At 36.0% G+C, this 14,550-nt stretch overlaps 1 protein-coding gene across 3 annotated transcripts in view; it reads right to left on the bottom strand.

Annotated features, from left to right (window-relative positions):
- Positions 1-14,550, bottom strand: part of DDX10 (DEAD-box helicase 10) — a 280,191-nt gene that overhangs the window by 220,599 nt on the left and 45,042 nt on the right. For 2 of the 3 annotated variants that reach the window (XM_004427362.3, XM_087433665.1), the window contains exon 13: positions 12,975-13,440. In XM_004427362.3, coding sequence (XP_004427419.1) covers positions 12,975-13,440 — 466 coding nt within the window. Of the gene's footprint in view, positions 1-12,049; positions 12,234-12,974; positions 13,441-14,550 lie in introns of those variants that run through there. The other variant, XM_087433666.1, reaches the window with a different exon arrangement.

Below are 14,550 nucleotides of genomic sequence, written 5' to 3'. Positions count from 1 at the left end.
ATTATTTCACTTAATGTTTCCATATGAATGTCCTGTCTCCTCAAGCATGTTACTTTCCTGAAGGCTGACAAGTTGAATTGTTTCATATTTGGTACAGTAACATGTCCATATTAAGTGAGTAAAAAAACACTTCATTAATTACAGGGGGGGAACTGTGGCAGAGAATATTTAAGGTCAACTGACAAAATCCCAAATGCTGAGGCTAACCCACTCTGCCTAAAGGCTTGGTATTTTTATTCTTTCCTCAGCAGACTTTTGAGTCTGGGCACTATGAATTATTTCCGTGAAAGCAGGAATAAATGAGTCCCTCAAGTGGCTGTGGGTGTTTTTACAGATCTAAACAGAATAAGAAAGAAGCTGGTGTTCTAAGTAGTCCAGCAGGGTCTTTCAACCTGAGAAAAACAGTGACATAAATAGCCTCATTAAATAATCATTTCTTGGCATCTGCTAAGGCTTCACATCTCACACAATGCGCGCAACTCAATACACGGACACTGTTGGAAAAACGTTCCCCAACTAAAATAAAACTACTCTTTCCCTCACATCTGATCTGAGGAATTCCTAGAAAATTATACAAAGCCTTTCAAATCAATGTTATTAATGAGAATATAATTAAGTATAAACGAGTTGTAAGTCTGATTTTGAAAAAGCTTATGAATTATTTTTCTCCTTTATACTATTAAATACACTTTTGGCAAGAACATATAAACCCAACACAGATGTGAACACATAGACCTGCCAAAACAACTCTTTCATTTCTGGTTTAAAATATCTAGATAATTTTGATTATCATGCTTACTCGTATGACTCAAAAGAGGAGCACAAGTACTACCTAGTAGTTTTTAGATTGCTTCTCCAAGCTTCTTAAACGTAGGGACAACAGGACTCAAGTGGCACTGAATGTGTGGAGGAGCATTTGTGCTGCCCTGAGAAATGGGAAGCCTGCTTCCATTTGCCTCTGTCAAGGTTAAATCTTCAGCTGAAGAAGTACACACTGTAGTAAAGAGTCTTGTACAGTCTTCTGGCAACAGTGATTTATACACACACTCTTTGTCCTAACTCTACTCAAAACTATATACTCATTTAGACATAAAACCAGCCACTGATGGGATAACATTAAGATCAAACTAATCTCTACAAGTGAACTCACTATAAAATAAAATTACTGGTGGTTCAATGTAAGAAGTTAGTTTTTCTAAAGAATTTTCTCAACCATGTTTAGAAAAAACTGGGTTGTCAAAATTTCACTTAAATTTTTATTTTTCTACAGAACACAGAGGACCACATCGAGAAAATATGTCCTAGAGATCAAAGCAATCAATATGAGGAGAAAAGGATGATGAATGGACTAATTCTGGTTGAGGAACATTTCACACAAGATACTTACTCTATATCTAACCCAGCTTTTCAAATCCAATACAAGGATCCTATCTAAGATTAACCCATTCAATCAACAGATATTTTCTGACCCCTTATGTTTCAGGTACGTTCTTCTATCAAATGGTACAGTCTCAAATTGGGGAAGGAATTTGCATAAACAGATAAAAGATCAACCAGATCTGAATTAAAGAGGTTCTATCATTTATTTATTCATTCACTCATTTCATTCAACAAACAGCTACTGAGAACCTACTACAATGACAGGCAATCCTGACAGACATAAAGACACAAAGATGAATAATATGCATCCCCTGCCTCCATAAAGGTACATGGTATAGTGGGGAAAACAAACAATACGACAGCGCAGGGTGGTCAGGGCTATGAGAGCAGTAAGCACAGGCTGCTCAGGAAGCACACTTTGGAGCCCCTGACTCGGTCTCAGAAAATGTAACAACCCACTACTTTAGGGCCTTATGAAACAAAAGCAGTGGTTTTCACGTGGAGAAATCTGTGTGTCTCTGGAATTCGTATTGATCATTTAAACTAAAGTAGTTTTTCTACATTCTGATTTGGGAAAAGTGGACCAAAACAGAAAAGACAGATGAAAACAGTTCTACCTAGCATTGGGAGACTACCATCCATGGGTCTCTCATGTTTCTGCACATCTTCTAGTAGTTACTCTTCCAGATTATCTTTTCAAGCATGTCAATATAGCACACAGCCTTAGAAGATAAAGATAGTATCTCCCTTGGGGGCAGTGAACAGATTTGCTCTTGACCAGGTTAATAAAGATAACGAAGGTTGGACAGGTTTGCTAACAGCCTTCTTATAGGACAGGGGCTTTCTCAGCTCTGACACAAACCTACTCTGTGGACAGCACCAACCTGAGGACACCTCCACATGGCCCCTATGGAACTTCAGAGGCAGAGGAACCAATGCAAACTTGAAGCTCATGCAGCCTGCTGTGCCATGAGTTGCCTGCAACATATATCAAAATGCAGCAGGCTAACCTGTTAATCTGCAGTAGGGTAGAATCTCAGACTCTTCATAGTTCTTGAAACCTAGAAATAATTTGTGTCTCTCTCTTCAGTAAACAAGAAAAGACAAATGAGTCTGCAATTTCCACCACAGAACAGAGCAAATTAACAGGAGATGGAAAAAGGAAGAGAGAAGCATTAACCCAGTACACCATATCTAATCTTGTAATCAGAAACCCATTATAAATCTGGTTAGCTAAAGCTGGTGGTTAGTAGACAGGCTGGAAACCAGATAGGTGGGTTCCAGGGCACTGATAGAATATTCTCAGCCAATAAAATACCTCCTCCCTCCTTTTTGTGGAAGGGAGAAGAATTAGAGCATTATTTCTAAAAACACCCATTAAAAACCAATACTTTGTTCAACCTATTAAATAAAATGGCTCAATAGCTATTAAAACATATTACTAAGTATGCTTGAAATTGAGTCAACCTAAAAACTCTCAATAGAAAATAGCAAAGAAAAAATAAGATTCACTAAAAGCCAGCTTTTCCGATTCCTTTTTTGAAAAAAGGTGTCCAGTCTCAGAAGATTTGAGTGGAGAGTAGAGATAGACAGCCATGCTGAGGCGGCGTCCCACATACAGCAACTAGAAGGATGTGCAACTATGACATACAACTATCTACTGGGGCTTTGGGGGGAAAAAATAAATAAATAAAATTATATATATTTAGAACTGTAACAAAATATCCCTGTTTTCAATCATTTATTATGCCAAATAAAAACCAGCTGATTCTCTGCCCAACAGTATATCAGGACCGTCTGTCACCTCTATTCTAACAGCAAGCAGGCAAGCTAAAAGAAGAGACAAAAGGAAAACAAACCAAAAACAGCAACAGCCTTCTGGAGGGAAAAATGTCCAGGGATTGATGGTCTGCTACCTGCTTAACAGAGATAAACTTTTTCTCCTATGGCAAAATACTCATGGCTTGAAAAACAAACAAAATCTTTTTTAAAATTCAGTTTATTAAAACTTCATTGTAGATGTTTCTAATCATGATTTGTTTAGAAAGAGCTCATTATTGTTTTCTTTTATTTTGATACTAGGGATGAAAGTGCTGTTGATGAATCCACAGAAAAAGCTCATTTAAAGAAAATGACCCCAAGATACAAACAAGCATTAAGTGTCTACCATGTGAAAGATGCTGCAGAGAATGCAGCAACAAGCAAGAAATGCTACCTGCTCTCAAGGAGATTCATGTTACTACACATTTCTTTGTGTAGTCAATGTGCCTACCAAAAGCCTGTTTACCAACTCTTCCTCTTAATCGTCCTTCCTTCCTTTTTTGAGGTAGTAGGTACACAATTTAAACAAGGAACCCAATGCCAAAAGGGGTCAAGGAACCCTCATATCCCAACTGTGGTAGTATCCCTTACAGGGCCAAATCCCATCCATCAAAAATAACCCAAAAGGCAGAGAATGGTTAAAGAGAAACTGCACAATTTTCTAACTGACAAATAGTTATGTTCCATTCATTAAACATCATTCATTACACACACACTCAAACACCCTACAACACTGTATCCTATTATGGCCCTATAAACAGATGAGACAGAAAAAAAAAAAAAAAAGAATACAGAAGGAGGCTTTATCATCAAAAGGTAAAAAAGAGAAAAACCAATCCAGAGAAAGAGAAGGCAGCAAAAAAGGTAGAGAAAGAAAACAGCCAGGAAAACAAAAAGGGGTTCATTTCACATTTTTGGTAATTTTTCTTTAATATGTTTTACAACATTATTAGTCTCTGATGGATTGGAAATTAAAACATTAGCCCTTCAGCAAGCAGCTTGAGCAGCGCTGCCCTAAAGACTTTTAAAATTTAAACCATCATGAAATCAATATGCTAATCTTATACTTATCCGTATATAGTTTATACTTAGACTTTACTTCTACTGAAAAAGTAAGCCTTTCTTAATATACAGGCGTCCCTGTTCCCATGAACTTTTACTGAAGTGCCACTGCTCTGACCAATTAACTTGCTGGCACCGGCTCCCAGGAGGGTCTGAATTCTCTTTACATTCCCCCTACCCAGCCTGGCTCTCATACTCAATTAACCAACCTGCAAATCACACACATGCTCAGGGCACCAGCAGTGCTGGAGTACTTTAAGAAAAAATGTTTTTGAAATAATATATTTCAACAAAAGCAATGAAGTAGGCATCATGGAAAAAATAAGAACTCGAGAACTTTTAGCATTTTAAAATTTAGTATTCTTTTTGTTTCAAATTGCATATGGGTTGAGGGAAGACAACAATCTTTTCAGAGCTTAAAACCTCTGAAAGTCTTAATTCAGCAATGGTAGAAGAGTGCCTCACACACTCCCAGGGAGGCGCCTCTGACCATTCTATATGAAATTGCAACATCCCAGCCCCAGAACTCTGCCTCCCCCTTACCCTGCACCATTTTTGCCATAGCACATGCATCTGTTTTTCATCCATCTTCCCCCACTAGAACTTAAGCTCCATGAGGACAGGGAATGTTGTTAATGTTCTCAACGTCCGGTGCTCAGCAGGCATTCAGTAAATATTTGCTGAGTGAGTAAATTTTTCCAAAAAATCTCATGAAGCCTTCATTTAATAAGCCTCCAGTTAATCTAAAATGCAAACTTTCATGGCAGGAACAAAGCTTCACATCAAAGCAAACATGATTTAACTCTGCCTGTCACCAACAGATGGCACTAGCTTCAGCTGCTGCCTTGGACTTAGATTCAGCATGTTATCTGAAGCTGTGTTTCAGAAACATACATTGAAAAGAACAAAGTCAAAATGTAAATATGTTTGGACAAATTTAAGAGAGTTGAAAAGAACATGAAGAGTTAAACCCAGTGTTCCCACAAATACAGTCCTCCCACTAAAAAGTTTTGGGTAAAACATACATACACTGACTGCTTAGACTCAAGAACAAAGGGTCTTACAAACGGCATTTTAGAAATTGATCTGTTCATAAGCAGAGGACCTGCATATTAGCCTAAATTCTCTACAGTATATTTGTAGAGCTATAAATATAAACAAGCACTTGTTGATGACTTTGAAAAGCTCCTTATTTCTGATTATCCTAAGAGTAGTCAAGTTCCAAGGCAACTTATGAGCCTCAAGAATAACCTATCCTCTTTCACATTTCTTTCATTACCTCTACACTACCTTAAAATGACGATAAACATACTCTGCTACATTAAGTTTCTGAAATTTAGGCTATAAAATTAGGTCATTAGAAAATTCAGTAGTCAGCAGATGCTTTAAATATTGAGTAATGTATAAAAGGAAATGAAGTGAAGTAAGTCAAAATATTTTTGATACAATAACGATCCAGCATGTCAAAGAATAAACATCAAGCCAAAAGCTTTTAGCTTTCCATTGTGAATTGACTTCCTCGGGAAATCATTTGCATACAAAACTCAAACAGGGAAGGAAGGAAAAGATATATATATATATATATTTATAGCAACTCAGTATGTACATCTGAGTTTCAAATCATACAATAACTATTCCTTTTGAATTGGAACGAAAGTTTAAATTGCAAGAATGAAGCACAGATGCAAGAAAAAAGGCACCTGTAAGAAGATAAGAGAGCATATATACCAACTCTATTTGAACTACTCAACATTTAAGATCATCCCACCATTGCTCTACCTCACAGTACCAAAAATTGAGAGTACAGTAATCTTGACTCCTAGGTTTTACTTTAAAGAGCTCTTCTTTCTGTTTAATTCAACTGAGAATTATATAAAACCCTTGTACAGAAAGGTTATAAAAATCTCAGTAATCACCAGGTACAGAAGAAACAGAAATTAAGACATTCCTGTAGGTACATTATGAAATGCCAAAAAGAAAAATACTAACAGAATAGACAATTGGAATCCAGATGTCAATGGGATGAAGAAGTAAAGAAAGGCTTCAAAGAAGAGGCAAAATCAGCACTGAATCTTACAAGTGAGACAAGAAATGCTGGAACGGTGAGAATATTCTAGGAAGGAATCCCTTCAGAGTAAGTGGAGACTCACACTGGGAAGAATGGGCTGGTACTGTAATGGGGTAGGGGCTGGCTTACAAAGCCCAATTGAAAGGATGAACTAAAGGGAAGCACAGAAGGTCAATCACATGAAAAAAATACTAACTTGACAGGTTCGCAGGAAGACAACTCAGAGGAAGAACAATGGGGACCAATTATGAGGCTTATCCCAAGCCAAGTCTGAGGTGTTAAGGGTCTGGGGCAGAAGAGTGGCAGTGCTAGTGGGAAGTAAAAAAAGAACACTAAAAGACACTGCTAACTGTAGAAATGACAGGAATCAAAAAAAGCACAATCATGTTGAGGCTCAAGTCAGATGGGCCTAGCTAGGTACAAATTCCAATTCTGCCACTTCACTAACTGTGTAACATTAGGCAAGCAACTGAACCTTTCAAAGCCTCCATTTTTTAACCTGCAAAATGGGAGTAATACTGCACAAGGTTGTGGTAAGAGTTTAAGTAAATGAGATACAATATTCAAAGCGCATGGCAGATTATTGAAAACCAGTAGATGTGGTCCCTATGGTCCGTATGTCCCTATTATACTTTATCAAGTGGAAATAATAGCTAACGTTATCTATACTTCTTCTACATAACACAAACTGTGCTGGGTGCTTTCTATTTCTATTTGTCACAATAACTCTACCAGGTAGACATAGTTATTGGCCCCATTTTACAGAGACAGACACAAAGGCTCAGAAAGGCTAACTACTGAACATTATACCAGAAACAGCTCCCCATATTATACACATACTTCCTTATGGCCATGGTTTTTTTCATTCTATACTCTTTGCTTAGAATGCTCTTCCCCCTTCCTATTAACTCCTTTACTTTCTTTAAGGTACAATTTCCCCCAGGGCATCTTCTCTACTATGCTGCCAATATTAGAGCTTTAAAACATCTGGTTGCATGAATGAATAAATGAATAGAAGGCTGGGATTTCGTACTGAAATTCTGGTTTAATAATCTGTTATGTTAACTAAGTATAAGCCTCTAAAACTCACATAGTAACTAGCACAGTCCCTGGTACCTAGTGGGAACTCAGTAATTGCTGCTGGAAGGAGAAGCAAAAAGAAAAGAGACAGAAGAAAAACGGGAAAAGAGAAAGGATGAAGAGACAAGAGGCAGAAAAATCCCAGCTCCCATATATCAGAATCTTGATTTGGAACTTAGAATATTTTTATAAGAGAATACTTATAAATAATAATTGAATAGTAACGTTAGCTAATCTATGCTTTACCACCAACAGAGAGTTCTTGCAATACTAAGAATTTCTGTGCAAAGACATAAGACTCAATGTAAACAGAATATAGAATCAACTCTAAGGTACAAAGAATAATCTACAAGTATCATTCAAATCTTAATTAAAACTGACCTGTGTTTACTGTTAAGAAAGCTTTAAAAAGACACTTAACTGAGCTAAAAAGAAATCCACCTATCAGTCTCATTTTTAAACAATTATAAAATGTGAAAGACAAAAGTATATGCTTAGTGACTTCATTCTCATATTTAAGAAAATGCTTTAAAATCTTTTTCAATTTAACCATTTTAATTATATATTCACGTTCTTGTCTAACACTGTTTCCCTGGAGGTCAACTTTCTAGACACCCAACAGCCAATAAAACTAGCCAAAACAAAAGTCTCTTCCCTGTGGTGGGAGGTCAACCAAACTTCACTTATTGCTTTAGTGCCCGATCACCATAGGTGGGCTCTCTCCTCTCCTTCTCTTATTGCTCTACTCATGACTCACTTTCCATTGCTAAGGAAATCTGTTTCTCTGTCAATGCCTTGATCCTATCAAATAGAAAACGACTGTGACAAGGCAGTCTTAGGGAAGATATCACTTGCACCTGGTGCTCAGTACATGTCCATTCATGCCCAAGTCTAAAAAGGTAAATATATCAATTCTATATTTCAACTATCTGCGTAGAATAGATAACCCAAAATTATCTACAGTGCTGTCAATTACACTGACATTACCCACTGACAGAAAGTAAACGACACACAAATTACAGAAGGCAACAGGATTAGGTAGAAAGAATGTGATGGCATCGGAGAGAGATTTGAGCACTAACTCCACCACCGTGACTTTGGAAAAGTCATTTAAAAGCCTCTGTGAAATTTTAAATAATATCATCTGCCTTTCCTGTCATGAGGATAAAATGAGAACTTACAAGGAAAGTATTTGGTATATGATAAAATACCAAATTAATATTTTATTGATGACAATATGATTATTAAACAAATTCCATGTGATCTGCAACCCAATGTGCTCCCATGGGCTCCAAGCCTCAACCGAGTTGGACAAATCTTCTTCCTTTTCCAAAGGGGCAAGAAAGGAAGAAAAAGATAATCAAGGCAAAGAGAATAGCCTGTGATATAAGTAACGAAATCCGTTCTCTTGTGTGTCTGGTATATTGTCCATAAAGACAATTCAGAAACAGGAGCAACAAAAATATTTGAACAAAGCTAGCTGTGTCTGAAAAAGTACTTAGTCTTCCAAGGGGAATACACTCATTTATGTGTGTAAATAATAGTATTATGTCCCATTTTGTGTATGGTTTGATTTTCTTTACTTTATCAGGTCTATCCTTAAAAATAAGTGATAAAGAAAAAGCCTCCAGTGTTGATGGCTACAATACAATACTAAATATAAAACGCAAGAACAAAAGCTAAAATGGAAAGCCAACTGAGATTGTGGATGCAAAAGCACACTCAAAACCAAATGCCTTGAAAACATGATAAAGAATCAAAAAGATGATAATCTTTTTGCAAGTCAGTGTTGATTCTGAAAACTCAAAGGCAGATAACAGGTAAAGTCGACAAGACTAAATAAATAAAGGCAGTAAGCCTTCCTATTTCAGCTAAAGAACCAAGAGTTTCAACTCTACTGTTTGTGAATAGTACTAGGTAATGTGCAGGAAGAAAGGGAAAAACATTCCTTTATCAGCATCTCAAAATCCTACTAACTGCCCCAAAATGTTCCTCACATTTGATATATATGCCATAATACTTCCAATTTATTATAGTAAAAAAATTATGCAGGTATTTTAAAGAAAGAACTTTTATAGTATACCATGCAAACGTACTCTTAGTTAGAATTTTACATCATTACCATTAGATACTCTCATTTACTATCTAAATTACAAAGCTTGGCCTACACAGGTATATCATTTAGAATCAAATAAATAAGTTATTTTATTTATGTTCATGTTTATAGAAAGTTCAAGAATACCTTTTGAATCACTATAAGTCAATCAGGTATATCTTACATAGTTTCAAAACAGGTTTCCAAGAATAAACCTACATATATGAATTCTATATAATTCACAGCAAACAAAACTATCAAAGTGAAAGAATAAATGCAGTAATTCACTCATTCATTCATGAAACACTTGTGAAATCTGCAACAGGAGCTCGACACTGTACCAGGCCCTGAACACATACTAGTCAGGAAGACATTAATCTCAAGGAATTCAGAATCCAGTAGGGAAGGCAGACAAATAATTTTGTGTGACAGGGGCTATAAAAAAAAAAGTTAAAAGCCAGGGACAGTAACTAACGTTTAAGGACATCTTGGAAGTTAACAGGAATGAGACCAGTATCGTAACAGGAAAAAAAGAGGGAAAAAACATAAGCAATACACATACAGAAAAATTATACAACTGAAATAAATGAATTATGCCCAAGAGAATCCAAAAAAAGATGAATTCGAACAGTAAGACAACATTTCTCACTAATTGTTTTTTCAAAACACTAAAAACACGTTAATATTTAGTGTTGGTGTGAGTAAACAGGCACTGACATACAAAGCCAGGGGGATAACGATCAATATGACCTCTCTGTAGGATAGTTTGGCAAAACGTATCAAAAGCTTTTAAAATGTGTCATGTTCAGCTTTTTAAAACGTCATTACAAGAAAACTACAAGCCAATATCCCTCATGAACAGAGAAGTAAAGATCCTTAACAAAATATTAGCAAGTGGAATCCTGCAATAGATAATGGAAACCACATTATGAGTAAGTGAAGTTTATCACAGGAATTTAAGGTTGGTTCAACATAAGAAAATCAATCTATCGACAGGACAACTATATGTTTACCTTAACAACAGCAGAAAAGGCATCTGACAAAATTCACCATCCATTTCTGATAAAAACACTAAAGCAGCTAGGAATAGAATACAACTTTCTCAACCTGATAAAAACATTTACAAAAAACCTATAGCTAATATCAGATGTAATGGTAAAAGACCGAATATTTCCCCTCCCTAAGATCAGGAACAAGACAACAACATCCACTCTCACCACTGCTATTCAACACACAGTGTAATCAAGTAAGAAAATGAAATAAAAGGCACACAGATTGGAAAGCAAGAAATGAAACCCTCTTTATTCACAAACACCATGACCATCTACAGAGAAAATCTCAAAGAATCTCCAAAAATAGCCACCAGAACTAATAGGTCAGAATAGAATGACTGGTATAAAAAAATAAATTGTATTTCTATATACAGGCAAAAAATTGGAAATTGAAATTTTAAAAGTACCATTTATAACAGCATTGAAAACTATGAAATAGTAAGAGATAAGTCTACCAAAATATGTGAACGATATGCATGCTTAAAATTACAAAACAATGCTAAAAGACATTAAAGAAGGCCTCAACAAAGGAAAAGATATATTCATGAATCAAAAGACTCAATTAAGATGTCAATTCTCCCCAAACAGATTTATAGATTCAGTGCAAGCTCAATGAGGATACCAGCTGGTTTTCTGTACAAAGTAACCAGCTGATTCAAAAACTTATACGGAAATGCTATGGTCCAAAATAGCCAAAACAATTTTTTTAAATACCAAGTTGGAAGACTCACACCGCCTGATTTGAGATTTACTATACAGTTACACTAATCAAGACAGGTGTTATTGGTGCAAGGATAGCTTTAGAGAGGAAACTGAGTCAACAAAGAGACCTACACATACATGGTCAATTAACGTGCAAAAAAGGGTGAAGGTAACTGAAGGGAAAAAGCACAGTATTTAACAAATGGTACTGATTCAATTGGACATACATAACGAAAAAAAAAGAACGTCAACCCTTACCTCATACCATACATAAAAATTAAGTTGAAATGAATCCTAGCCTAAATTTGAGTGCTAAAACTATAAAACCTCTAGAAGAAAACATGAGAAAACCTTTGTGACGTTGGGTTAACCACAGATTTATCAGATACGACACGAAATTGAATATCGATTACAAAAGAAAGTGATAAATCAGATTTCAAAAACCAGATTATTGGTCAAGAACATGGATATTAAAGTCAAAATACCTAGGTTCAAATTGCAACACTGTCAGTAACAAGTTGTGCACCTCACTATTTTATTGTCTGTCTCAGTTTTTTTCCCCTTACCTATACAATGATAGTACCTACCTCATAGCGTTATTCAAGGACCAAATGAGATAATGTTTAGAAAATGCCTAATATATATTAAGTACTCAATAAGTATGTCTGCCACCTTTCCAAAATTTATATTTAGTTACTTAAAGAAACACCTATCCAGGTTTCACGGTTCAAAATTTAATATTTCCTACTGTGAGTCTTAGAATCTTATTAAACATTGTGTAAAGAATAAGAGTTTGGCTTCATTTTTCATTTGATTCTCTTTAAAGAAATGATCAAGAATAAAGGCATATAAGGAAAGAGGAAAATAAGGGAAAATAGGGAAAGAAAGGAGAAACATTTACTTTGCATCTACTAAAACCCCAGAAAACAGGTGCTTGATCTGGATTACCTCTTTTGTTCCTCCTACCAGGTACCTACAGAGAAACAAAGGATCTACATGAAACTTTTAACAAACCTTCGTAAGTGACCTTTAAAAACAAAGTACTGGCTTTCTATTTAAGATACTGGATTGGTGGCCAAAAGCAAATACCTTATTAAAAGTAAAATTCGTGTTTGGAGAGATTAGATTGTTGTAAGGAACATTTGCAATGATTTAAATCAGAAAGTAGTTTGTTAAGAATCACAATGAGGGATCCTCACACCATAAACCATAGAACCCCATCACATTCCTTAATGTTATAATCCTTTGCCACAGCAAGACCAAGAGACCTTAAATACGGGCAAATGAAAATAGTTATCTCAATACACTGATGGTGTGTTTATGGGTATTATGAAACAGTTTCTCAAAAGTTAGGATCTGTTTTTAGAGGTTTTTTTTTTTTTTTTTTTTAAGAAAACATTCCTCTGAGATACAATTCAATCGTGACAGGTTAGATGATCCAACCTGGCTACTTTTAAAACATGCATCAGAAAACCAGTAAATAAGGTTAAAGTTGTCAACCTCCTAGAGTTCTCCAAGTTATGAAAAATGAGAATTCTTTGGCACCTATTCCATCTTTAATTATGGAGAAGGAGAAAGAGTTCACTGCAAAGAAAATCATTCTATAAATTTCTCCTAGTTCTTACTTTCCCATAGTTCCCCAAAGGCAACAAGCAGCACACAGTACGAGGCAGTGGGAAATAACAGAAGAACCCTCCACTGGGAGTAAACTTACCTGTAACATTTTATTCTCTTTAAGGTCCAACCCAAACACATTGTGCCGCTTCACCTTAAAGAAATCAGCATCAAGTCCATCTTCCTCCTCATCATCTCTGTCCAAGAACTGCATAGGAAGTTCCTTGTTCTTCTGTGACTCAGTGCTAGGGACAGACTGAGTTTGAGACCCTTTTGCTTTTCCCAGTTTCTCTTCCATTTCTTCTTCATCTTCCTTGTCTTCCTCTTCAGCACTAATACCATTAGCCAGTCTGTACTCTGTCCTTTCTGATCTGTTCCCACCTTTCTGAAGGATGGACATTTTCTCATTGAAGTAGGCTCTAAATTCTTCCACTTCATCATTGGTGAGGGAGGGAGCCCTTGGCCCAATTACTTCATTATCTTCGATCACTACCAATTCTTTGGTGGGTTGTTTCTGCATTTTCTGAAGAAATCTTACCCGTGGTGCCACAGCAAGACCAAGAGACCTTAAATATGGGCAAATGACAATAGTTATCTCAATATACTGATGGTGTGTTTATGGGTATTATCAAACAGTTTCTCAAGAGTTAAGATCTATTTTTAGAGTTTTGTTATTTTTTTTTTTTAAGAAAACATTTCTCTGAGATACAATTCAATCTTGACTGGTTAAATGAACCAAAAGGCAAGCCAAAAAATACTGAATACCTGTCAAAAAAAAATTGGAGATACCTTGTTTTGCATTAAGAGGTTAACATAGTATAAAATAAAGAACATGAGACCAGAAACAAGGAACAGTTCAAGTACTCAATCTGTCTATTTCCAGTTTAACTCTCTTGCCTCAGCTTCTTCAAACAGGGGATAACAATACCTACACCAGGCCTACCTCACAGTTGTCGTAAAGATCTGATGTACTAACTATATGAAAATACTCTGTAAAATGTAAACACCAAAGCTGGAAAAGACATGGCCATGAAAGGACAAAACACAGTTCTCTGCAAAGAATAAACTCAAGTATCATTGTCCTCCCTTCTGAGACACATGACATAATCACTTCTATTAAAAAGGATTTTTAAACTAGAGACCAAAAAAAAGAAAAGATTTTCTCCTCCTAAGATCAAGATTCATTTTATGAACAGGTCTTTCCCAGCTTCTAGGTTCCCACTGATGGACTGAAAATAAACTCTTAAAGCAAGGCCTGCTATAATGGACAGTTAACATTACAACATAGTCTACCGCCTTTTTCCTATAAGACATGATTCATAGAAACTGAGAGTTACAGTGGTAAAAGGCAGATCCAGAAATACGACTGTTGAGGTTCGAATCCTGGCTCTGTCACCTACTAGCTGTGTGATCGAAGGACATTATTTAATCTCTCTCTACCTCAGTTCTCTCATTTGCAAAATGGCATGATAAGAGTACCTACATCATAGGGTTGTTGTAAGAATAAAATCAGTTCATAGATGCAATGCACTTAAAATAGTGTCTCGGCACATAGGCAGCCACTACTGAGCACTCATCATTATTACTGTAATGGGGGATCAGGTTAGGACCACAAACTCATATCTATCAGAGAGCATTTCTTTCAACGTATTACAATTACATTTACCTGTCTTTCT

The sequence above is a fragment of the Ceratotherium simum genome, chromosome 7, assembly GCF_057802395.1.
Source record: "Ceratotherium simum simum isolate JZ-2026a chromosome 7, ASM5780239v1, whole genome shotgun sequence".
In the NCBI taxonomy this organism is placed as follows: domain Eukaryota; kingdom Metazoa; phylum Chordata; class Mammalia; order Perissodactyla; family Rhinocerotidae; genus Ceratotherium; species Ceratotherium simum.
This window is presented reverse-complemented; position numbering and strand designations above follow the sequence as displayed.